Source organism: Homarus americanus, unplaced genomic scaffold, assembly GCF_018991925.1.
Source record: "Homarus americanus isolate GMGI-L3 unplaced genomic scaffold, GMGI_Hamer_2.0 scaffold55640, whole genome shotgun sequence".
NCBI classification, from domain to species: Eukaryota; Metazoa; Arthropoda; class Malacostraca; order Decapoda; family Nephropidae; genus Homarus; species Homarus americanus.
The window spans coordinates 6,529,474-6,554,072 of NW_024713650.1; the positions used below are offsets into that span (position 1 = coordinate 6,529,474).

The 24,599-nt window shown below is 41.3% G+C and overlaps 1 protein-coding gene across 1 annotated transcript in view; it reads right to left on the reverse strand.

Annotated features, from left to right (window-relative positions):
* The window catches only part of LOC121874159 (dynein axonemal intermediate chain 1-like), a 112,998-nt gene that overhangs the window by 83,790 nt on the left and 4,609 nt on the right, over nucleotides 1-24,599 (reverse strand). Inside the window, exons 2-4 of the mRNA XM_042378141.1 lie at nucleotides 21,153-21,369; nucleotides 11,562-11,719; nucleotides 10,535-10,714 (exon numbers count right to left, since the gene is read on the reverse strand). Of these exons, the coding sequence (XP_042234075.1) occupies nucleotides 10,535-10,714; nucleotides 11,562-11,719; nucleotides 21,153-21,369 (555 nt within the window). The remainder of the gene's footprint in view (nucleotides 1-10,534; nucleotides 10,715-11,561; nucleotides 11,720-21,152; nucleotides 21,370-24,599) is intronic.

Below are 24,599 nucleotides of genomic sequence, written 5' to 3' on the forward strand. Positions count from 1 at the left end.
TGATAGATCATTCACTCATTTATTAGTTTATATTTGTTATATTATGTTTATGAGGGAACAGTAATAATAATAATAATAATAATAATAATAATAATAATAATAATAATAATAATAATAATAATAATAATAATAATAATAATGATAATAATAATAATAATAATAATAATGTCAAATATTCGTGAGACATAGGTACACAATATCTATTAACTAAAACAGAAAATAGCCAGTCAGTCAGCCAATCGCAGATCAAGGTGGGATTGTTCAGCCAATCAGAGGCCAGTTAGTAGGAGTGTGGTCCCTCCAAAGTAGTAAACTGTGGCGAGAATTGGTGATGGTGTGGTTTGGGTTGTTTACTTGTGCCTATTTAAAGTGTTGGGTTACTCGTTCACTGGGATTCTTTCGAGGTATTGTGAGCCCTAAACAGAGGCGACGTGCGCTGGGCAGGTCACAGAGGGCATCGGTAAGAGAACCCTTCACTCATATCATTGATTGGTTGATGTTATGTTTGTTTGTGGTACATTTCTGTGTTTATTGTTGAGGTGTTCTATGTCGGGTGTTGTTAATACTGTGAGAATTTTAGCGAAATATTATGAATATTTTGATAAGTTGTTGAGGAGAAGGACTCCCACATCAAGTGTTCGACAGTCCTTGTCCTCTTGGGCAGAGTTTCTCAACCTCTTCTTGCCCTAGGCCCCTTTCTGAGCCTCACCTACCTCTGTGGCCTCCCTCATACTTGGAAAAAAAAATAACCATCTGCACTGTGTATTAACCTGAACTGTATCATACAGAATTATATAGACAAGGTGTTTGTAGCACCTAACAAAAACGATTAATTCTATAGACATAATTGTGTACACGTAAACAAATTTCCATAAAGACATAAAATGTAAAATGCATAGTAGCAACATAACGCCTTCTAACAAACAACACTCCAATTGGTAGGTTTAATAAATTTCATCTACTTACTACTTTACGAGAATAATTTTCTATATATAAGCTACTGAACTTAGCACAAAGAATGAGATGTGTCAATGTTGACAAATTGATCATACACCTGGCAGTGAAGAAAACAGATTAAGCGAGATAGTAGTGACTTGTAACGATGTCAATAAACAAATGGATAAACTTAAACGTAATAAGTCGCCAAGTCTCGACGAGATGTTTGCCAGAGTATTAAGGGATGAAAGGAAGAACTTGGTTTACCCTTAACAAATTTGTTTAGTAAGTCATTAAAAACCAGTGTAGTAAATAAAATCTTGGGGGATAGCGAATGTGATACCAATTTTGAAGGGAGATAGATTACTATCCTCAAACTACCGGCCAATTAGTGTAACATCAATTGTAGGCAAATTGCTGGAAGCAATAATTTAAAAAAAGGTTCAAAATCACCTCACGAAACACATTGATCAATGATTCCCTGCATGGCAGCACAGGTGGGCGATCATGTTTAACAAATCTACTAATATTCTTTTCAACTGTTTTCGAATAGGTTGATTATGGACACGATTATGATGTGGTTTACCTCGACTTTAGCAAAGCCTTCGACAAAGTCCCCCACGAAAGACTTAATATATAAAGTAGAGGCTCATGGCATTGGAGGATCTGTGTTATAATTGGATCTCTGTGTGGTTACAGAACAGGAAACAGCAAATAAGCATTAACGGCACTAAATCTGATTGGGGTAATGTCAATAGTGGAGTACCCCAAGGCTCAGTACTTGGGGCATTAATATTTATTATATACATAAACGACAGATATTATAGCCGTAGGCAGTAACAAAAGTAAATTTGCTGATGACACTAAAATAGGGCGTGTAATTAAATCTGACGATAACTCTGCAAAACTACAGGAAGATCTAAGAAAATTTTCCCATGGTCTGAAAAATCGCAATTAGATATGGGATGAACAACGTTGTTATAGAGAAATCCGACTGTGAGAAAGATTTACGGATAATGATTAGTAGGAATATTAAACGAAGTCAATAATGCACATTTGCTCGAAACAAGGGGGTACTGACTGGCGCCACTCTGGTCACCCTCTGAATTTTGGAGATTTCTTCACCGGCAGGCAGCATCCTGTTTTAGCGTCAGCTGAGAATTTGTTGGAAACATGTCGAAGCGAGGAGACAGTGGGAGGAACTGGCTTGCACTTCTTTTGTGTTTTCTTGTTTCCTGTGAGGTTATCAGCATATACAAGGATCACGCGCACCTACAGTGATTTATTTGCATATATATATATATATATATATATATATATATATATATATATATATATATATATATATATATATATATATATATATATATATATATATATATATATATATACACCATTTTTATATTTACGTTCTCAAAGTCAATATTCTCGAAGGTTTTAATATAATATGTTGTTCAGCATCAGCCTCCAAGTTTGAAATATTTAGCAACAATTCACCAACACTTAACATTATTGTTCTTGCATCATTACACAGGGTATAAGTGGGAACGGTAAACTCGACAAGACGAAATCGATGATCCATACATCGCCATCACTCAAATACTGTATATGGAATCCTTCATCTCTTAGATTCAAAATCAGATAAATTAACACAGGGCCTAAATGTCTTTATGACGTAGTGGCCAGAATGACGTGATTGTGTTTAGCTGTTCACAGGCGGCGAGCTTTTTTTTTTTTTACTAAAACACTCGAAGACTCTCCAAGGCGAATGCCTTGGTGCAAACTGCCCTGTGTAAATAGCCAAGACCATCTGTAAAAAAGTTCATATGTGTTTAGAAATTCAGTTCATTCTTGTGAGCAAGAGAAGTCAGTCTATTACTTTAAGAGAAGCTATGTTTGGTTGAGGCAGGGTCAAAGAAGGTGACTTGAGATATGTAAGATCCAAACTGGTCTTGCAGCAGCTTGGGAATCCACAGAAGAATGTTGAAAAGATTACAACCAGCAGGAATAGTGATATGGAAGAGGGGGGACTCGATGAAAGTAGGAAAACACAAGAAAAGATGGAAGTTTCAGAATATCTGAGCAGAGGCTCTGAACCTGTCACCTGACACTCGCGAGGATAGAACAGAAGTAGGAGAATATGTCCTTTCCCGTCAGTATCAGATTAGAGAGTGAGGAAAAAAGTGGAAAATTATTCGGCAGGTAAAAAAAATTCCAGGAAACGCAATATTTTAGGACATCTTCGTAAGTCCAGGTTGCACAAAGGGAGCAGCGCAAAGAAGAAATCCTGATGTGCTTGAAGCAGAAGAAGGAAGATTCAATGAAAAATTGGAATGGATTTAGGTGGGTTATCTACAAGGGAAAAGTAGTGGAAGCAGCTGCGCTTGTACAGAACCAAGGGACAACGAAACACTCCCCGCCCCTTCGACCTCCCATCCAGGAGGAGACGAGCACCATGTAAACAATGACATTTGTAGCCACACCCTATGCATAATATGGTGAGTTTAGTAAACGAGGCAGTTACTGAAAATGGAAAGAGAGCAGAGCCGCTACCAAGCTCGGAGTTGCTACCGAGAACTATTTCCGGCTTGAGAGTTATATACATAAATGCTAACACTTTCCGTGACAAGAGAGCGGAGTTTGAAACTGTACTCAAGATCACTAACCCGGTATAGTGGGTCTTCAAGATCACTAACCCGGTATAGTGGGTCTCCAAGATCACTAACCCAGTATAGTGGGTCTCCAAGATCACTAACCCGGTATAGTGGGTCTTCAAGATCACTAACCCGGTATAGTGGGTCTCCAAGATCACTAACCCGGTATAGTGGGTCTCCAAGATCACTAACCCGGTATAGTGGGTCTTCAAGATCACTAACCCGGTATAGTGGGTCTTCAAGATCACTAACCCGGTATAGTGGGTCTTCAAGATCACTAACCCGGTATAGTGGGTCTTCAAGATCACTAACCCGGTATAGTGGGTCTCCAAGATCACTAACCCGGTATAGTGGGTCTTCAAGATCACTAACCCGGTATAGTGGGTCTTCAAGATCACTAACCCGGTATAGTGGGTCTTCAAGATCACTAACCCGGTATAGTGGGTCTTCAAGATCACTAACCCGGTATAGTGGGTCTCCAAGATCACTAACCCGGTATAGTGGGTCTCCATCACTAACCCAGTATAGTGGGTCTTCAAGATCACTAACCCGGTATAGTGGGTCTTTCAAGATCACTAACCCGGTATAGTGGGTCTCTTCAAGATCACTAACCCGGGTATAGTGGGTCTTCAAGATCACTAACCCAATATAGTGGGTCTCAAGATCAATAACCCAGTATAGTGGGTCTTCTCAAAGATCACTAACCCAGTATAGTGGGTCGTCAAGATCACTAACCCGGTATAGTGGGTCTTCAAGATCACTAACCCGGTATAGTGGGTCTTCAAGATCACTAACCCAGTATAGTGGGTTCCAAGATCACTAACCCGGTATAGTGGGTCTTCAAGATCACTAACCCGGTATAGTGGGTTCTCAAGATCACTAACCCGGTATAGTGGGTTCCAAGATCACTAACCCGGTATAGTGGGTCTCCAAGATCACTTCAACCCGGTATAGTGGTCTTCAAGATCACTAACCTGGTATAGTGGGTTTCAAGATCACTAACCCGGTATAGTGGTCTCCAAGATCACTAACCCGGTATAGTGGCCCCAAGATCACTAACCCAGTATAGTGGCCTCAAAGATCACTAACCCGGTATAGTGGGTCTTCAAGATCACTAACCCGGTATAGTGGGTCTTCAAGATCACTAACCCAGTATAGTGGGTCTCCAAGATCACTAACCCGGTATAGTGGGTCTTCAAGATCACTAACCCAGTATAGTGGGTCTTCAAGATCACTAACCCAGTAGAGTGGGTCTTCAAGATCACTAACCCAGTATAGTGGGTCTTCAAGATCACTAACCCAGTATAGTGGGTCTTCAAGATCACTAACCCAGTATAGTGGATCTTCAAGATCACTAACCCAGTATAGTGGGTCTTCAAGATCACTAACCCAGTATAGTGGGTCTTCAAGATCACTAACCCGGTATAGTGGGTCTACAAGATCACTAACCCGGTATAGTGGGTCTCCAAGATCACTAACCCGGTATAGTGGGTCTCCAAGATCACTAACCCGGTATAGTGGGTCTCCGATCACTAACCCGGTATATAGTGGGTCTCCAAGATCACTAACCCGGTATAGTGGGTTCCAAGATCACTAACCCGGTATAGTGGGTCTCCAAGATCACGAACCCGGTATAGTGGGTTCCCTGTATGATCATCAACCCGGTATAGTGTCTCAAGATCACTAAACCGGTATAGTGGCCTCCAAGATCACTAACCCGGTATAGTGGGTCTCCAAGATCACTAACCCAGTATAGTGGGTCTCCAAGATCACTAACCCGGTATAGTGGGTCTTCAAGATCACAAACCCAGTATAGTGGGTCTTCAAGATCACTAACCCAGTATAGTGGGTCTTCAAGATCACTAACCCAGTATAGTGGGTCTTCAAGATCACTAACCCGGTATAGTGGGTCTTCAAGATCACTAACCCAGTATAGTGGGTCTCCAAGATCACTAACCCAGTATAATGGGTCTCCAAGATCACTAACCCGGTATAGTGGGTCTTCAAGATCACTAACCCAGTATAGTGGTTCCAAGATCACTACCCGGTATAGTGGGTCTCCAAGATCACTAACCCGGTATAGTGGGTCTCCAAGATCACTAACCCAGTATAGTGGGTCTCCAAGATCACTAACCCGGTATAGTGGGTCTTCAAGATCACAAACCCAGTATAGTGGGTCTTCAAGATCACTAACCCAGTATAGTGGGTCTTCAAGATCACTAACCCGGTATAGTGGGTCTCCAAGATCACTAACCTGGTATAGTGGGTCTCGAATCACTAACCCGGTACAGTGGGTCTTCGAATCCACTAACCCAGTATAGTGGGTCTTCAAGATCACTAACCCAGTATAGTGGGTCTCCAAGATCACTAACCCGGTATAGTGGGTCTCCAAGATCACTAACCCGGTATAGTGGGTCTCCAAGATCACTAACCCGGTATAGTGGGTCTTCAAGATCACTAACCTGGTATAGTGGGTCTCCAAGATCACTAACCCGGTATAGTGGGTCTCCAAGATCACTAACCCGGTATAGTGGGTCTCCAAGATCACTAACCCAGTATAGTGGGTCTTCAAGATCACTAACCCGGTATAGTGGGTCTTCAAGATCACTAACCCGGTATAGTGGGTCTTCAAGATCACTAACCCAGTATAGTGGGTCTCCAAGATCACTAACCCGGTATAGTGGGTCTTCAAGATCACTAACCCAGTATAGTGGGTCTTCAAGATCACTAACCCAGTAGAGTGGGTCTTCAAGATCACTAACCCAGTATAGTGGGTCTTCAAGATCACTAACCCAGTATAGTGGGTCTTCAAGATCACTAACCCAGTATAGTGGATCTTCAAGATCACTAACCCAGTATAGTGGGTCTTCAAGATCACTAACCCGGTATAGTGGGTCTTCAAGATCACTAACCCGTATAGTGGGTCTCCAAGATCACTAACCCAGTATAGTGGGTCTCCAAGATCACTAACCCGGTATAGTGGGTCTCCAAGATCACTAACCCGGTATAGTGGGTCTCCAAGATCACTAACCCGGTATAGTGGGTCTTCAAGATCACTAACCTGGTATAGTGGGTCTCCAAGATCACTAACCCGGTATAGTGGGTCTCCAAGATCACTAACCCGGTATAGTGGGTCTCCAAGATCACTAACCCGGTATAGTGGGTCTCCAAGATCACTAACCCGGTATAGTGGGTCTCCAAGATCACTAACCCGGTATAGTGGGTCTCCAAGATCACTAACCCGGTATAGTGGGTCTCCAAGATCACTAACCCAGTATAGTGGGTCTTCTACGTAGAACTGTTAAAAAAGAACAGGATAACCTACCCGGAGGATTGTGAGTTTAATAGAGAAGGATACGACTCATTTACGAACCTTTCTCAGGCAACTTGGAAGGGGTGTGGTTATTCATGCTAGAATAGGACCTTGGGGCCAGCTTGGTGAGGGTGCAGGGGAGGATGTTCGAAGAAACGAATTGGTGTAAAATTAAACTAAAGGGGAGAGACTTACTCGCTGTTGGACGCATTTATACATCCCCAAATTGCATTATATTAAACCAAGATAACATAAGACTTCCATAGACAACGTAAGGGCGCTCAACTCTAAACACCACCTTGTCATTGGGCCCTCAACTATGGCGACATCGACTGGAGGAATGAATTTACACCAAATAACCTTAATAACCGCACAACTTATTTTGTAGAAACTCTTAAGAGACAATTTTCTATTCCAACATGTGAAAGAAAGGTCTGACTCATTATAGAGGGGAGTAAACACCCAAACCGCTGGACTTCATCTTAACTAACGAGTTGGAACATTCGGCCCCCGTTGGCACCAGTCATCACGTGATATTGTTCTTCAGATTTAACTGTTACTTGGTTCAGGTCAAGGTTCAAATATTACAATGGTGATTAAAACGGGATGAGGGAGAAGATAAGGGGTATTCACTGGCCTGACTCGCTGAGAATAAAAAACACAGACTTAATGTAAGGAATCTTCTTACATATGTTAGATGACAAGCTCGCAGCGACGGGGAGTGGTGGAGAGAATGTGACAGTCACCCCTCAGACATAGTCACCCCTACAGCAGTGAGGGATGTTGAGGAAGTAAGAGAAACAATTGAGACCCTACAATAATTGTGTGTAAATGAGGCAGAAAGTCAATCGGATCAGCAACCTGGGATTTGGCGCAATTGCCGTCCCTGGAGGTGTCATATTCAGACTGAGGCCAGACACACAATACTTTCTCAACCAAAACGACCAAAATTAATTTCGGGCGAGGAACATGAGATAAAGTTGTATTATTTATTTTTATTATTATTTTTTTTTATCTGGGAACAGCCGGCGGAATTTTTTTAGGAACTTCCACTGTAAAAGTTCCTATTCTCCAGATGCCCGAGTCGAAGGCATCACTGATCATCAAAAGGGCGGGAAGTGCAATATGGTGCAAATAGTACAGCTCTTGTGGTAGAACATATAGGAGCACACTTCCTGATCAATGTGGGATTGGAGGAGCAATGAGAAAAATAACATTATTTGATATAAAGCGTAAGGCAAGAAACATTATTATTTCTAACGTGTTCCTTTGGGTGAAAATTGACGATACTTGCTATGTTGACACCTTCCATTAACTATTCCCTCTGTCCTATAGCTATTTCTTCATTCTTAGTGTGACTCTCTTTTCCAACTTACTGGAGCCTGGGAACCATCCAGCTTCGTTGACTTTAGTTATACTGAACAGTTGGGGGCAATACCAGCAACAGCCTCAAGACTTTGATGCATTCTGCAGTGTCCTAAATCCACTCTTGCCCCCTTGCACATAACCCTCACGAGACGTCTCCTCACAGTAAGTGCATGTCAACAAACTTTCTGGTTGCTCTGATGTTGTACTCCCTGATTCACTATTCCTATGCATGTCTCGTCTCATTTTTTCCAACGAGCGTACTTATACCTGTGGGACACGTAGCATATGACAGCTGTGACCAAAAACGAGTTTGAGGGGGGAAGGGAGTTAGCGGGAGGGGGTGTGTTAGGCGAGTGTTTGTCAGATGTTATGACACAAGACTCTGTAATGTATAGGAATTTTCTGAGTCTTGAGCAAAATTTACGATATGATACAATAATTTTACTCCAGTTTTGTTATTACTAATTTTTTGGTCTTGATGATAGGACTTAGTGTCAAGGACCTTAAAGTTCGCGACTCAGTTACATTCTCCCATAGGTCTCAGAGCCTGTGTGGAGGTGGGGGGCGTGCTAACTTCCGTCACCTCTCACTTTATTCTGAAGAAGAAATTACCACGTTACTAGGATGACTTCCTTTATAATAGCATCACCTACTAGATGTAATTTCAGTGTACTAAGACATGTGTGCGTTTGTACCCTAGTGGCAGGATAGTCACTTATCTGTCTTGCTGGTGTTGACCTCGCTGGCACCCTCGTTCGCCTACTGTTACTGTCTGGGAAAGCTCAGTTTTGTCCACTATTTTTTTCCAGTTTTCCTCGACGGGTTGTTGGTACCTCTATGTGCTGCCTTTAAAGTAAATCTCGCCACTCTAGATCTTCCCACGAGTGGTGGATCATATGGGCAATCACAGACCTTGAGAAGAAGATAAATATTCCTATCCTTGTGGCACTAATAATGCTTTTTCGTTACTTTCATGCTCACTGTGTCCTCCAAATTATTCCACTTAAATTATTTTCGAGTTTCCTCAGCAGTTACCGTTATCACTATGAGCTGTACTAGCTGTAGGCACAGTAATACACTCTGGTCGCCCTACGAACGGTCAATCACAGCCGTGGATACAACCCCATTAAAATTTTATGTAATTATCTTGACACATGACAGTGATTTTATGGTTTTACCCACACAGCCTCGCTCTACACAGCCTCGCTCTACACTCGCTCTACACAGCCTCGCCCTACACTCGCTCTACACAGCCTCGCTCTACACAGCCTCGCTCTACACAGCCTCGCTCTACACAGCCTCGCTCTACACAGCCTCGCTCTACATAGCCTCGCTCTACAGTACACAGCCTCGCTCTTCACAGCCTCGCTCTACACAGCCTCGCTCTACACAGCCTCGCTCTACACTCGCTCTACACAGCCTCGCTCTACACAGCCTCGCTCTACACAGCCTCGCTCTACACAGCCTCGCTCTACACAGCCTAACTCTAGTCAGGTAGAAAGAATATATCGATCACCAAACATGAACAACAACAAAACTGCCCACGGATTGACACATTCACATCACCAAACGATCTTGCTGACCTTATGAATTCACTGCCCAATTTGTAAGTTATTTGGAATTATATGAGAAGGCGATTATAGCACTAGTATTACCTAACACTGAATATCATCTACGCATTAATTCCTCAAAAGTAACCTCGAACCCAGGATAACTAGACTCCCAACCCAGTGAGCTAACCACTCCACCGATTCATTGTTCCCCTATATGTATACAATATCACTTAAGTCTATGGTTGTCTGAGTGGCAATGGATGTGCCTCCAGAAGAAGTTAAGTATGTTAGATAGAACAGTTTGCACTCGAGTGTGACTGGGTGAGCACAAGAGGTGAAGAAGAACTTTTTGATGTTTGTACACAGTGTGAGTGAAGAGGGAACAAAGAGATTAGAAAAAATGAAGAAAATAGATGACTGCTGGAAGGCTCAGATGATCGATAAGTGGATGACAGATAGAATCAAGGTGAGTAAAGAGAAGGAATACTCCAACGTGAGGTGGAAGGATAGTGCTAAGCTACACGAGAGTAAGATATGTGTTTGTGAGGTCAACCAATAATGATATGTGTTCCTTCGTGATATTAAGAGTTACAGTTACTAATACTTGAAGCAATTAAACAAAAAACCGTAGTTCTATAAATATTCCACACAGTCTTTCTCCAGAGTGATTGATGATACTAAGGTTTCAGTGTTCGTATTATTAGACTCACTCTTTTTGGTTTAGTTGGTCCTCTCTCCCTCTCCCTTTCCTTCTCCTTCTCCCTTTCCATTTCTAGTTCTCGGTCGAGCACCTTGATGTAGTCCTCTTTGTAGGCATGGTAGATGTCCCACAGACCCACGTTGATGCTGAAAGTGGTGCTTGGGGGAGACTGTGTCTGGATAGCCAAGTTCTGGTGAGGTAAACAGAAACATGAATAAGAGCAGCCTTGATGCATCACTTAACTCCAGTGTCTTCATTCAGTCGATATTATATGTAAGGCTTCGATACTGTCACACCAGATGAGAGTTGGTGCAATTGGTGCATACCAGCTCACAGCTTCCCGGCTTCTTCAGGCATCTATTTATCCTCACAAATGGGCTCAAACCTGTGAGGCTGGCAAGATCTCAAAGAGTTGATAAAGAATAAATTTCTCACTTGTTAAATAGAAGAAACTAATACAGTTTTGTCTATACACAAATTAGTTGTTGTATATGGAAGAAAAAAGATGTACTGCACAGTATATACTTCATTAAAAACTCTTACAATACTAAACAATGAACATCTGTTAACTATTGTATTCAGTAGGTCTAGTGTTGGCGGGAAAATACCCGTGTTGTATGTGTGTTTACAGTAAAGCGAGTCCAGACTAAGTGAAGACACAACCTAATCATTTCTTGTGGAGATTCAACACCAAACGACTCCCTTAAAGGAAGTCAGTAAATGCGTGTTCCTGTGCATCCATGTCTGTAAGAGTCTTAAGACCATAACTTCATTGAAGAAACAGATATTAATTTATGGTTTTGACAATTTAGTATTAGAAAGGATGAATTTGCTCTTCGTGTTATCATCAAACATTATGACATCTGACGTATTTATTTACTTAAGTTACGTTCCTACATGAAAATATTACCCTTCTGATTTATTTAACATTGTCTCCTGTAAATACCTGTCTTGTTGTAGCCTTAATGGTACAGTAATTAATGTATCAAATGTATCTCACTTTAGTCGTGCTCAACTTGATGTTATAATATATTTACCTTCTGTGTGAGTCTGGTTGTTTGTGAGACTCGCTCGCTGAAATTGAAAGGGTTGGGCTGTGAGTCTATCCTGGCCAGCTCCTCCCTAGACACAACACCATCATACAGCTCCTCCATCTCTCGCCGCGACACCTGGGCACATTCCTCTGCCTCTGAATCTGTGTGTTGCAGCATGGAGCTTAATACACACTGTTCAAGGATTACAAAGTGCATGTAAATACCTACAATACAATACTTGCAGTGTAATTAACCCTTAAACAACAATTAACAACAGCATCCATGGAACATATTTATGTAACTGTTTCCGGTTACCTGGGAATCACTAATGAGAGGTAACTTTACAGTAACATTCACAAAAGTTTATGGGTTAAGTTTACAAACCCAAATGGTCTTTTCTCCATTTATTTAGAAAAATATATGTATGCACAATTAACTAGGAGATCACCGTAATTAACACTATGAGCAGTAAGCGTTAATGATGGACAGAGCTTATCAATAATAGCTTTGTGTCAGTCCGTCCAACAGGTGTCAGAGGTGAGCAGAGACTCGGGAGAGCCGGCTTACATAATTGTTGACTCTTTCGCGTCTAGAGGCGGTGCGATTGCAGTGGATCACATGATCAAGGCAGGACAGCTCACTGCTCATGGAAATTTCCGTGGGTGATGTAGTTATATAAACCTAATGTATATAACCCACATTTATATAAGTACTACTGACTGTTAGACAAGGGTTAATGCATTAAATTTATATTGTAATACACAGTAAATCATTGGCTTCTATGACTTCTTTATAACTAATAATGACAGTACACTCAGCTGAAAACTTTGAAGTCTCAATTATTTTATATTTTTGCTCCTCATCACTACGTCCTGACCACCCCCCCCCCCTCGTCTGCCTCCTCTCGTATACTTCATCCTCTCTATTCCACTCCCACTTCTTCTCTTCCACCATACATTTATTCTCTGCATCCTCTTCATTTCACTCACTCTATGTACTTACACAGTCTCATAACTATCGGCGTTCACTCTACAACTTGGTTTCAATTTTATTTTCTCTTTTTACATTCTCCCTGTCAATCGAATCTAATACTACCCATGTAACCTTCTTCAATGTATGGGAGCAGGATGAACTGTACCACCGAACACATTTCTACACCTCTTCTACTTTTTGAAGGATGAACTGTGTTATGTCATTACCAATAGAATAATAGGGTTGGTATTAACAACGTGTAAGGGTGGACTTAACTATTTAATAATTAAAACGCACAACACTGGTATGGCTCACGGAAGCACTCCCACGACGCACGGCTCAAGGCAGGACTCCCACAGCACACAGCTCATGGCAGGATACCCACAGCAAACGGTTCACGGCAGTACTCCCACAGCACACAGCTCACGGCAGGACTCCCACAGCACAGAGCTCACGGCAGGACTCCCACAGCACAGTACTCACGGCAGTACTCCCACAGCACACGGTTCACGGCAGGATTCCCACAGCAAACGGTTCACGGCAGGATTCCGACAGCAAACAGTTCACGGCAGTACTCCCACAGCACATGGCTTATAGCAGGATTCCCACAGCAAACGGTTCACGGCAGTACTCTCACAGCACACGGTTCACGGCAGTACTCCCACAGCACACGGTTCACGATAGTACTCCCACAGCACACAGCTCACTTATTGTGACCCCACAGCACACGGCTCACGGCAGTACTCTCACAGCACACGGCTCACGGCAGTACTTCCACAGCACTCGGATCATGGCAGTACTCCCACAGCACACACACACAGCTCACGGCAGGACTCCCACAACACACACAGCTCACGGCAGTACTCCCACCGCACACGGCTCACGGTTGTACCCAGCACACAGCCTCACGGCAGCACTCCCACGACGCACGGCTCCACGGTGACCCCACAGCACACGTATCAATGGCAGGATTCCGACAGCAAACGGTTCATGGCAGTACTCCCACAGCACACTGTTCATGGCAGGACTCCCACAGCACACGGCTCACGGCAGTACTCCCACAGCACACGGTTCAGTGCAGGACTCCCACAGCTCACGGCAGGATTCCGACAGCACACGACTCACGGCAGGACTCCCACAGCACACGGCTCACGGCAGTACTCTCACAGCACACGTATTCACGCATGTACCCCACAGCACACAGCCCACGGCAGGTCTCCTTGGGGCTAGAACAGAGCCTCCACGGCAGTACTCCCACAGCACAATTTGTTCATGGCAGGATTCCCACAGCAAACGGTTCACGGCAGGATTCCGACAGCAACGGTTCACGGCAGTACCCCACAGCACATGGCCTCACGGCAGTACTCCCACAGCACACGGTTCACGGCAGGGACTTCACAGCACACGGTTCACGGCAGTACTCCCACAGTACAAAGCTTACGGCAGTACTCCCACAGCACACAGCTCACGGCAGGACTCCCAAAGCACACTGCTCACGGCAGCTCCCACAGCACACGGTTCACGGCAGGACTTCCACAGCACAAAGCTCATGGCAGTACTCCCACAGCAAACAGCACACAGTTCACGGCAGGAGTCCCACAGCACACGGCTCACGGCAGGACTCCCACACCACACAGCTCACGGCAGGTCTCCCACAGCACACAGCAGGACTTCCACAGCGCGTGGCTAGTAAGCAGAGGTCCTCCTGCTTTATACACCTCCCTTGGGATTCCATCAGGCCTGAGGCTTTGCTGTCTTTCAACTGTTTGATGGCAGTAGCTACTGCACCTCATCCAGGGATGGGGGATAGCTGAAGTGGGTCAGCTCTGGTCACCTCTTCCCCGAATATCGCTGTTGGGGTCTTGTTGGAGTTCTGTAAACATGTCTGCCTGATGTGGGGCTCCACCGCAGATTTTTCGTTCCGGGTTTACTCCTGTAGCCTTATACCTACCAAGGTTAATCCTCAAGGCAGCAGGGCAATGGTTGGTAGGCGCCAGGACGTGTCCAAATGCCGGTGGGTCAATGCGCCATCCCTCTGGGGCCCACTGCTGCTCCTAGTCGTGATGGTAAAGAGGCTGTGTACTGGCAGGGGAAGACTTATGTAAGTTGCTTCCCTGTTCACCACGAGGGCTAGCCAGCGGTGGTAGCTGAAAGCGTGAGGGAGCAAGCAGTGCCTGCACCTTAACACTAACATAATGCTGCCACACTAGACGCATTATACCACCCTGTGTGTGCGCGTGCACACGCGCGCGCATGTGACTACTAACCTTGATCACTCACGTGATGGTGACTACTAACCTTGATCACTCACGTGATAGTGACTACTAACCATGATCACTTACGTGATGGTGACTACTACCACGATCACTCACGTGATGGTGACTACTACCATGAGCACTCAGGTGATGGTGACTACTACCATGAGCACTCATGAACTTCCCTGAGCTGATATTGTCATGGAATTCAGTATGTGCACAGTTTCATGAGTTTCCCCATGGTGACAGTGTGTTACCATGAACTATCAGGTGTATGGAGACATATGATAAAAAAAAACATCATTATTTCAGGTATGGGGAGGGAGGGGGGGGCAATTATCACCACAAACTCACTCCTGTTTCCAAACCTCCCGTTAATACGGTATATCTACCTAATGGACCAAAGAACAACATATCCTTCACTATAATATATCTACCTGCTAATGGACCAAAGAACAACATATCCTTCACTATAATATATCTACCTGCTAATGGACCAAAGAACAACATATCCTTCACTATAATATATCTACCTGCTAATGGACCAAAGAACAACATATCCTTCACTATAATATATCTACCTGCTAATGGACCAAAGAACAACATATCCTTCACTATAATATATCTACCTGCTAATGGACCAAAGAACAACATATCCTTCACTATAATATATCTACCTGCTAATGGACCAAAGAACAACATATCCTTCACTATAATATATCTACCTGCTAATGGACCAAAGAACAACATATCCTTCACTATAATATATCTACCTGCTAATGGACCAAGGAACAACATATCCTTCACTATAATATATCTACCTGCTAATGGACCAAAGAACAACATATCCTTCACTATAATATATCTACCTGCTAATGGACCAAGGAACAACATATCCTTCACTATAATATATCTACCTGCTAATGGACCAAGGAACAACATATCCTTCACTATAATATATCTACCTGCTAATGGACCAAGGAACAACATATCCTTCACTATAATATATCTACCTGCTAATGGACCAAAGAACAACATATCCTTCACTATAATATATCTACCTGCTAATGGACCAAAGAACAACATATCCTTCACTATAATATATCTACCTGCTAATGGACCAAGGAACAACATATCCTTCACTATAATATATCTACCTGCTAATGGACCAAAGAACAACATATCCTTCACTATAATATATCTACCTGCTAATGGACCAAGGAACAACATATCCTTCACTATAATATATCTACCTGCTAATGGACCAAAGAACAACATATCCTTCACTATAATATATCTACCTGCTAATGGACCAAAGAACAACATATCCTTCACTATAATATATCTACCTGCTAATGGACCAAGGAACAACATATCCTTCACTATAATATATCTACCTGCTAATGGACCAAGGAACAACATATCCTTCACTATAATATATCTACCTGCTAATGGACCAAGGAACAACATATCCTTCACTATAATATATCTACCTGCTAATGGACCAAGGAACAACATATCCTTCACTATAATATATCTACCTGCTAATGGACCAGGGAACAACATATCCTTCACTATAATATATCTACCTGCTAATGGACCAAAGAACAACATATCCTTCACTATAATATATCTACCTGCTAACTATAATATATCTACTCAATGGACCAAAGAACAACATATCCTTCACTATAATATATCTACCTGCTAATGGACCAAAGAACAACATATCCTTCACTATAATATATCTACCTGCTAATGGACCAAAGAACAACATATCCTTCACTATAATATATCTACCTGCTAATGGACCAAAGAACAACATATCCTTCACTATAATATATCTACCTGCTAATGGACCAAAGAACAACATATCCTTCACTATAATATATCTACCTGCTAATGGACCAAGGAACAACATATCCTTCACTATAATATATCTACCTGCTAATGGACCAAGGAACAACATATCCTTCACTATAATATATCTACCTGCTAATGGACCAAGGAACAACATATCCTTCACTATAATATATCTACCTGCTAATGGACCAAGGAACAACATATCCTTCACTATAATATATCTACCTGCTAATGGACCAAGGAACAACATATCCTTCACTATAATATATCTACCTGCTAATGGACCAAAGAACAACATATCCTTCACTATAATATATCTACCTGCTAATGGACCAAGGAACAACATATCCTTCAATATAATATATCTACCCGCGAATGGACCAAGGAACAACATATCCTTCACTAGGATGGTCTTTAGCCCTGCTAATGGACCAAGGAACAACATATCCTTCTACTATAATATATCTACCTGCTAATGGACCAAAGAACACACATCCTTCAATTATAATATATCTACCCAAGTTAATGGACCAAGGAACAACATATCCTTCACTATAATATATCTACCTGCTAATGGACAAGAACAACATATCCTTCACTATAATATATCTACCTCATGGACCAAAGAACATTTTTTTGTATCCTTCACTATAATATATCTCTGTATGGACCAAGGAACAACATATCCTTCACTATAATATATCTACTCATATGGACCAAAAGAACATATCCTTCACTATAATATATCTACCTGCTAATGGACCAAGGAACAACATATCTACTATAATAATCGGACCAAACAACATATTCTTCACTATAATAGTACAATTCCTAGATTCTCGGTAATGTTGTGATACCAGAAATCTTTAATATACTCTACCTTATTGTTCTTAAGAACGTTTTCAGTAATGGTAGGGAACTCTTAAACGACTCAAGAGTTGATACAGGAGCTACTCATTCAGAGTACTTACCAAATTCTCAGGTACTAATATAGTCAGGTATGGTAGGTTCTGTACTATTTAGTCAGGTATGGTAGGTTCTGTACTATTTAGTCAGGTATGGTAGGTTCTGTACTATTTAGTCAGGTATGGTAGGTTCTGTACTATTGAATAGGTATGGTATGTTCTGGTACTATTTAGTCAGGTGTGGTATAATTCTACTATTTAGTCAGGTATGGTAGGTTCTGGTACTATTTAGTCAGTATGGTAGATTCAATACTATTTAGTCAGGTATGGTAGGTCTTGTACTATTTAGCTGTGTTGGCGGTAGATTCAATACTATTTAGTCAGGTATGGTATGTTCTGTACTATTTAGTCAGGTTATGGTAGGTTCTGTACTATTTAGTCAGGTATGGTAGGTTCTGTACTATTTAGTCAGGTATGGTAGGTTCTGTACTATTAAGTCAGGTATGATAGGTTCTGTACTATTTAGTCAGGTATGGTAGGTTCTGTACTATTTAGTCAGGTATGGTAGGTTCAATACTATTTAGTCAGGTATGGTAGGTTCTGTACTATTTAGTCAGGTATGGTAGGTTCTGTACTATTTAGTCAGGTATGGTAGGTTCTGTACTATTTAGTCAGGTATGGTAGGTTCTGTACTATTTAGTCAGGTATGGTAGATACAATACTATTTAGTCAGGTATGGTAGATACAATTATTTAAATAGGTATGGTATGTTCTGTACTATTAGTCAGGTGTGGTAGGTTCTTGTACTATTTAGTCAGGTATGGTAGATGGCTAACAATTATTTAGTCAGGTATGGTAGATTAATACTATTTAGTCAGGTATGGTATGTTCTGTACTATTTAGTCAGGTGTGGTAGGTTCTGTACTATTTGGGGTCAGATATGGTAGGTTCTGTACTATTTAGTCAGGTATGGTAGATTCAATACTATTTAGTCAGGTATGGTAGATACAATACTATTTAGTCAGGTATGGTAGATTTAATACTATTTAGTCAGGTATGGTAGGTTCTGTACTATTTAGTCAGGTATGGTAGATACAATACTATTTAGTCAGGTATGGTAGATTCAATACTATTTAGTCAGGTATGGTAGATTTAATACTATTTAGTCAGGTATGGTAGGTTTTGTACTATTTAGTCAGGAATGGTAGATACAATACTATTTAGTCAGGTATGGTAGATTCAATACTATTTAGTCAGGTATGGTAGGTTCTGTACTATTTAGTCAGGTATGGTAGGTTCTGTACTATTTAGTCAGGTATGGTAGATACAATACTATTTAGTCAGGTATGGTAGATTTAACACTATTTAGTCAGGTATGGTAGGTTCTGTACTATTTAGTCAGGTATGGTAGATACAATACTATTTAGTCAGGTATGGTAGATTTAATACTATTTAGTCAGGTATGGTAGATACAATACTATTTAGTCAGGTATGGTAGATTTAATACTATTTAGTCAGGTATGGTAGGTTCTGTACTATTTAGTCAGGTATGGTAGATACAATACTATTTAGTCAGGTATGGTAGATACAATACTATTTAGTCAGGTATGGTAGATTTAATACTATTTAGTCAGGTATGGTAGATACAATACTATTTAGTCAGGTATGGTAGATTTAATACTATTTAGTCAGGTATGGTAGATTCAATACTATTTAGTCAGGTATGGTAGATTGAATACTATTTAGTCAGGTATGGTAGATACAATACTATTTAGTCAGGTATGGTAGGTTCTGTACTATTTAGTCAGGTATGGTAGATACAATACTATTTAGTCAGGTATGGTAGGTTCTGTACTATTTAGTCAGGTATGGTAGATACAATACTATTTAGTCAGGTATGGTAGGTTCTGTACTATTTAGTCAGGTATGGTAGATACAATACTATTTAGTCAGGTATGGTAGGTTCTGTACTGTTTAGTCAGGTATGGTAGATTTAATACTATTTAGTCAGGTATGGTAGGTTCTGTACTATTTAGTCAGGTATGGTAGGTTCTGTACTATTTAGTCAGGTGTGGTAGACAATACTATTTAGTTAGGTATGGTAGATTCAATACTATTTAGTCAGGTATGGTAGGTTCTGTACTATTTAGTCAGGTGTGGTAGACAATACTATTTAGTTAGGTATGGTAGATTCAATACTATTTAGTCAGGTATGGTAGATTCAATACTATTTAGTCAGGTATGTTAGGTTCTGTACTATTTAGTCAGGTGTGGTAGACAATACTATTTAGTCAGGTGTGGTAGACAATACTATTTAGTTAGGTATGGTAGATTCAATACTATTTAGTCAGGTATGGTAGATTCAATACTATTTAGTCAGGTATGGTAGGTTCTGTACTATTTAGTCAGGTGTGGTAGACAATACTATTTAGTCAGGTATGGTAGATTCAATACTATTTAGTCAGGTATGGTAGGTTCTGTACTATTTAGTCAGGTTATGGTTGATTAATACTATTTAGTCAGGTATGGTGGGTTCAGCACTATTTAGTCAGGTATGGTAGATTTAATACTTCATTTAGTCAGGCATGGTAGGTTCTGTACTCATTTAGTCATCAGGTATGGTTGGTTCTAGTACTATTTAGTCAGGTGTGGTAGACAATATTATTTAGTTAGGTATGGTAGATTCAATACTATTTAGTCAGGTATGGTAGGTTCTGTACTATTTAGTCAGGTATGGTAGATTTAATACTATTTAGTCAGGTATGGTAGGTTCTGTACTATTTAGTCAGGTATGGTAGGTTCTGTACTATTTAGTCAGGTGTGGTAGACAATATTATTTAGTTAGGTATGGTAGATTCAATACTATTTAGTTAGGTATGGTAGGTTCTGTACCTATTTAGTCCAGGTGGTGGGTTCTGTACTATTTAGTCAGGTATGGTAGGTTCTGTACTATTTAGTCAGGTGTATTAGACAATATTATTTAGTTAGGTATGGTAGATTCAATACTATTTAGTCAGGTATGGTAGGTTCTGTACTATTTAGTCAGGTATGGTAGATTTAATACTATTTAGTCAGGTATGGTAGGTTCTGTACTATTTGTACTATTTAGGTATGGTAGGTTCTGTACTATTTAGTCAGGTGTGGTAGAACAATATTATTTAGTTAGGTATGGTAGATTCAATACTATTTAGTTAGGTATGGTAGGTCTTGGTTAGGTAGTATGGTAGGTTCTGCTATTTGTCAGGTATGGTGGGTTCTGTGCCTATTTAGTCAGGTATGGTAGGTTCTGTACTATTTAGTCGTGTGGTGGTAGACAATATTATTTAGTTGGTATGGTAGATTCAATACTATTTCGGGTATGGTAGGTTCTGTACTATTTAGTCAGGTATGGTAGATTTAATACTATTTAGTCAGGTATCTTAGTCATTTAGTCAGGTATGGTAGGTTCTGTACTATTTAGTCAGGTGTGGTAGACAATACTATTTAGTTAGGTATGGTAGATTCAATATTTGTAGTTAGGTATGGTAGATTCTATACTATTTAGTCAGGTATGGTAGGTTCTGTACTATTTAGTCAGGTATGGTAGGTTCTGTACTAACCGAGAGTATGGAGGATGACTGGACGGTGTTGGTGTTTTCTGGGTGGCATCTCACTGGTGTGGACTATCCGGGAGGGAAGTGTAAGGATGTGCAGTAGTGGGTCGTCCTCACGTACCACCTCATACACTCCTGTCTTGAAGTTGTACACAATCTCAGTCTGCTTTCGCTTGTTTACAGATGTGAGTCGGATTAGTATGTCCGGTTCACGAACTCCCTGCTGGAGAATGGGGGAAAGAAGTAGCCGATAACTCTTACCTGAGTTAATGGAAGAAAGTGAGTAATTAAAGAAAGGTTACATTATCATATGTCTGGTTCATAAGTAACCGATTGTACCACACTGCTAATATTAATGATGGATTCTGTGAACCTGTAGGACAACTGTTTCTCCTGTGAGCATCGTTATGATGGCTTACTGGGAGTTAATTGTTCACCACCGAGACTCCATTCTACGAGTCTTGTGCGAGATGAAGACGGAAATGGTGACAAAGGATCGATGAAGAAGGGAGAGGATTGAGTGAATGTAAAAGTATGTGTTTAAGAGAGTTGAAGACTGGGAGGTTCTTCAAAGCCAATATATATTATATATATATGTGTGCTATGCTTAATCTGATGTTTAGTGGAAATATAAGGTGAAAGAGGTGCGTGATTATATGGGCAGCGTGAACACTTTGAGATCGAAAAAAGTTTATCTCCCTAAACTCTGGTAACACTGCTACTAAAACATTAACTGGTTGGTTGAAGAAAAGTGGTCATTCACCTCCACACACCACCACCCCCAGGGAGGTGTGGGTGAGGAAGCAAATATGATATGTAAAATCATTGTACCTAATCTAACCTAACCTAAACACCTTCCCCACCCTACCCCTAACTTACCCTACCCCCTCCTTACCCCACCCACCCTCCCTGCCCCCACCCCCCCACCCACCCACCCTACCGCCACCCACTACCATACCCTACCCCCTAACATAAGCTAAAGTTAACATATTGTGACTGAAACATTCGATATTGTGTGTCTGCAGGAGTGTCTCACACCTAATGGTAAGCCCCCACCCAGTCTGCTTAATGTATTATGATCCTAGTTCTACTCACACATGTTTGATGTATGTTAAGAAGTCACTCCGCATGTACCTCTTGTATCCAAAAAAGACTACCAACCTTCAGTAATGGGATCACTATCCACCCAAGCAACTCCACACTCAACGTGCTAAACGCCTATGCTCCCTCAGATCAGCTTCAGTACAGTGTTGCCACAGTATAGACGGTGTTGTACACACAGTGTAGACAGTTGTACAGTGTAGACGGTGTTATACATACATGCAGTACAGTGTTGTACAGTATAGACGGTGTTGTACAGTATAGACGGTTTGTACAGTATAGACGGTGTTGTACAGTGTAGACAGTGTTGTACAGTGTAGACGGTGTTGTACAGTATACATGCAGTACAGCGTTGTACAGTATAGACGGTGTTGTACAGTATAGACAGTTTTGTACAGTATAGACGGTGTTGTACAGTGTAGACAGTGTTCGTACAGTGTAGACGGTGTTAGCAGTAGACGGTGTTGTACAGTATAGATGTACACGGTGTTGTACAGTATAGACGGTGTTGTGTTGTACAGTATAGACGGTGTTGTTGTACAGTGTAGACAGTGTTGTACAATTATGGAGAACCCAGTCAAATTGTAGAGTGTGAACAGTGTTGGCCTGGTACAGACATTTATACAGTATAGACGGTGTTGTACAGCATAGACGGTGGTGTTGTTCAGTGTAGACAGTGTTAGACGGTGTTGTACGGGTAGACGGTGTACAGTACAGTATAGACGGTGTTGACGATGTTGTACGGTGTTGTTGTACAGTGTAGACAGTATAGACGGGTGTTGTACAGTGTTGCAGACAGTGTTGTACAGTATAGACGGTGTTGTACAGTGTAGACAGTGTTTGTACAGTGTAGACTGATGTTGCTTTAGTATAGATGCAGTACAGTGTTGTACAGGCAGACGGTGTTGCCACAGTATAGATGCGTACAGTACAGTGTTGTACAGTATAGACGGTGTTGTACAGTGTAAGACAGTGTTGTACAGTATAGACGGTGTTGTACAGTATAGACGCAGTACAGTGTTGTACAGTATAGACAGTGTTGTACAGTATAGACAAGTGTAGAGACAGTGTTGTACAGTGTAGACGGTGTTGTACAGTATAGAGTACAGTGTTGTACAGTGTAGACAGTATAGACGGTGTTGTACAGGCATAGAGTTGTACAGTGTAGACAGTGTTGTATAGACGGTGTTGTACAGTATAAACGCAAAAGATGTACATGGACAGTGTTGTACAGTATAGACGGTGTTGTACAGTGTAGTGACGGTGTTGTACAGTATATAGCATAGATGCAGTGTACGGTGTACAGTGTTGTACATAGACGGTGTTGTACAGTATAGACGGTGTTGTACAGTGTAGACAGTGTTGTAAGTGTAGACGGTGTTGTACAGTATAGACGGTGTTGTACAGTGTTGTACAGTATAGACGGTGTTGTACAGTGTGTACAGTGTAGAGTACAGTATAGACGCAGTACAGTGTTGTACAGTGTAGACAGGTTGTACAGTATAGACGCAGTACAGTGTTGTACAGTATAGACGGTGTTGTACAGTATAGATGCAGTACACAGTATAGACGGTGTTGTACAGTATAGACGTACAGTATAGACGGTGTTGTACAGTATAGACAGTATAGACGGTGTGTAGACGGTGTTGTACAGTATAGACGGTGTTGTACAGTGTAGACGGTGTTGTACAGTGTAGACGGGGTTGTACAGTATAGCAGTGCACAGTGTTGTACAGTATAGACGGTGTACAAGTGTAGACGGTGTTGTACAGTGTAGACGGTGATGTACAGTATAGACGGTGTTGTACAGTATAGATGTGTTGTACAGTAGATTTGTAAGTTGTGTGTACAGTATAGAGACGGTGTTGTACAGTGTAGACGGTGTTGTACAGCATAGAAGGTGTTGTACAGTATAGAGGTGTTGTACAGTATAGACGGTGTTGTACAGTGTAGATGGTATAGACGAGTGTAGTTGTACAATTAATAGATGGTGTTGTACAGTGTAGACGGTAGATGTACAGTATAGACGCAATTACAGTGTGTACAGTGTGAACGGTGATGTACAGTAGACGCAATTTAATGTTGTGTTAACGTGAATTATATATACGCAGTACAGTGTTGTACAATGTAGCAGTGTATGTATGTACAGATGCAGTACAGTGTTGTACAGTATAGACGGTGTTGTACAGTGTAGACGGTGTTGTACAGTGTAGACGGTGTTGTACAGTATAGACGGTGTTGTACAGTATAGACGGTGTTGTACAGTATAGACGCAGTACAGTGTTGTACAGTATAGACGGTGTTGTACAGTATAGATTTGGTGTTGCACAGTATAGACGCAGTACAGTGTAG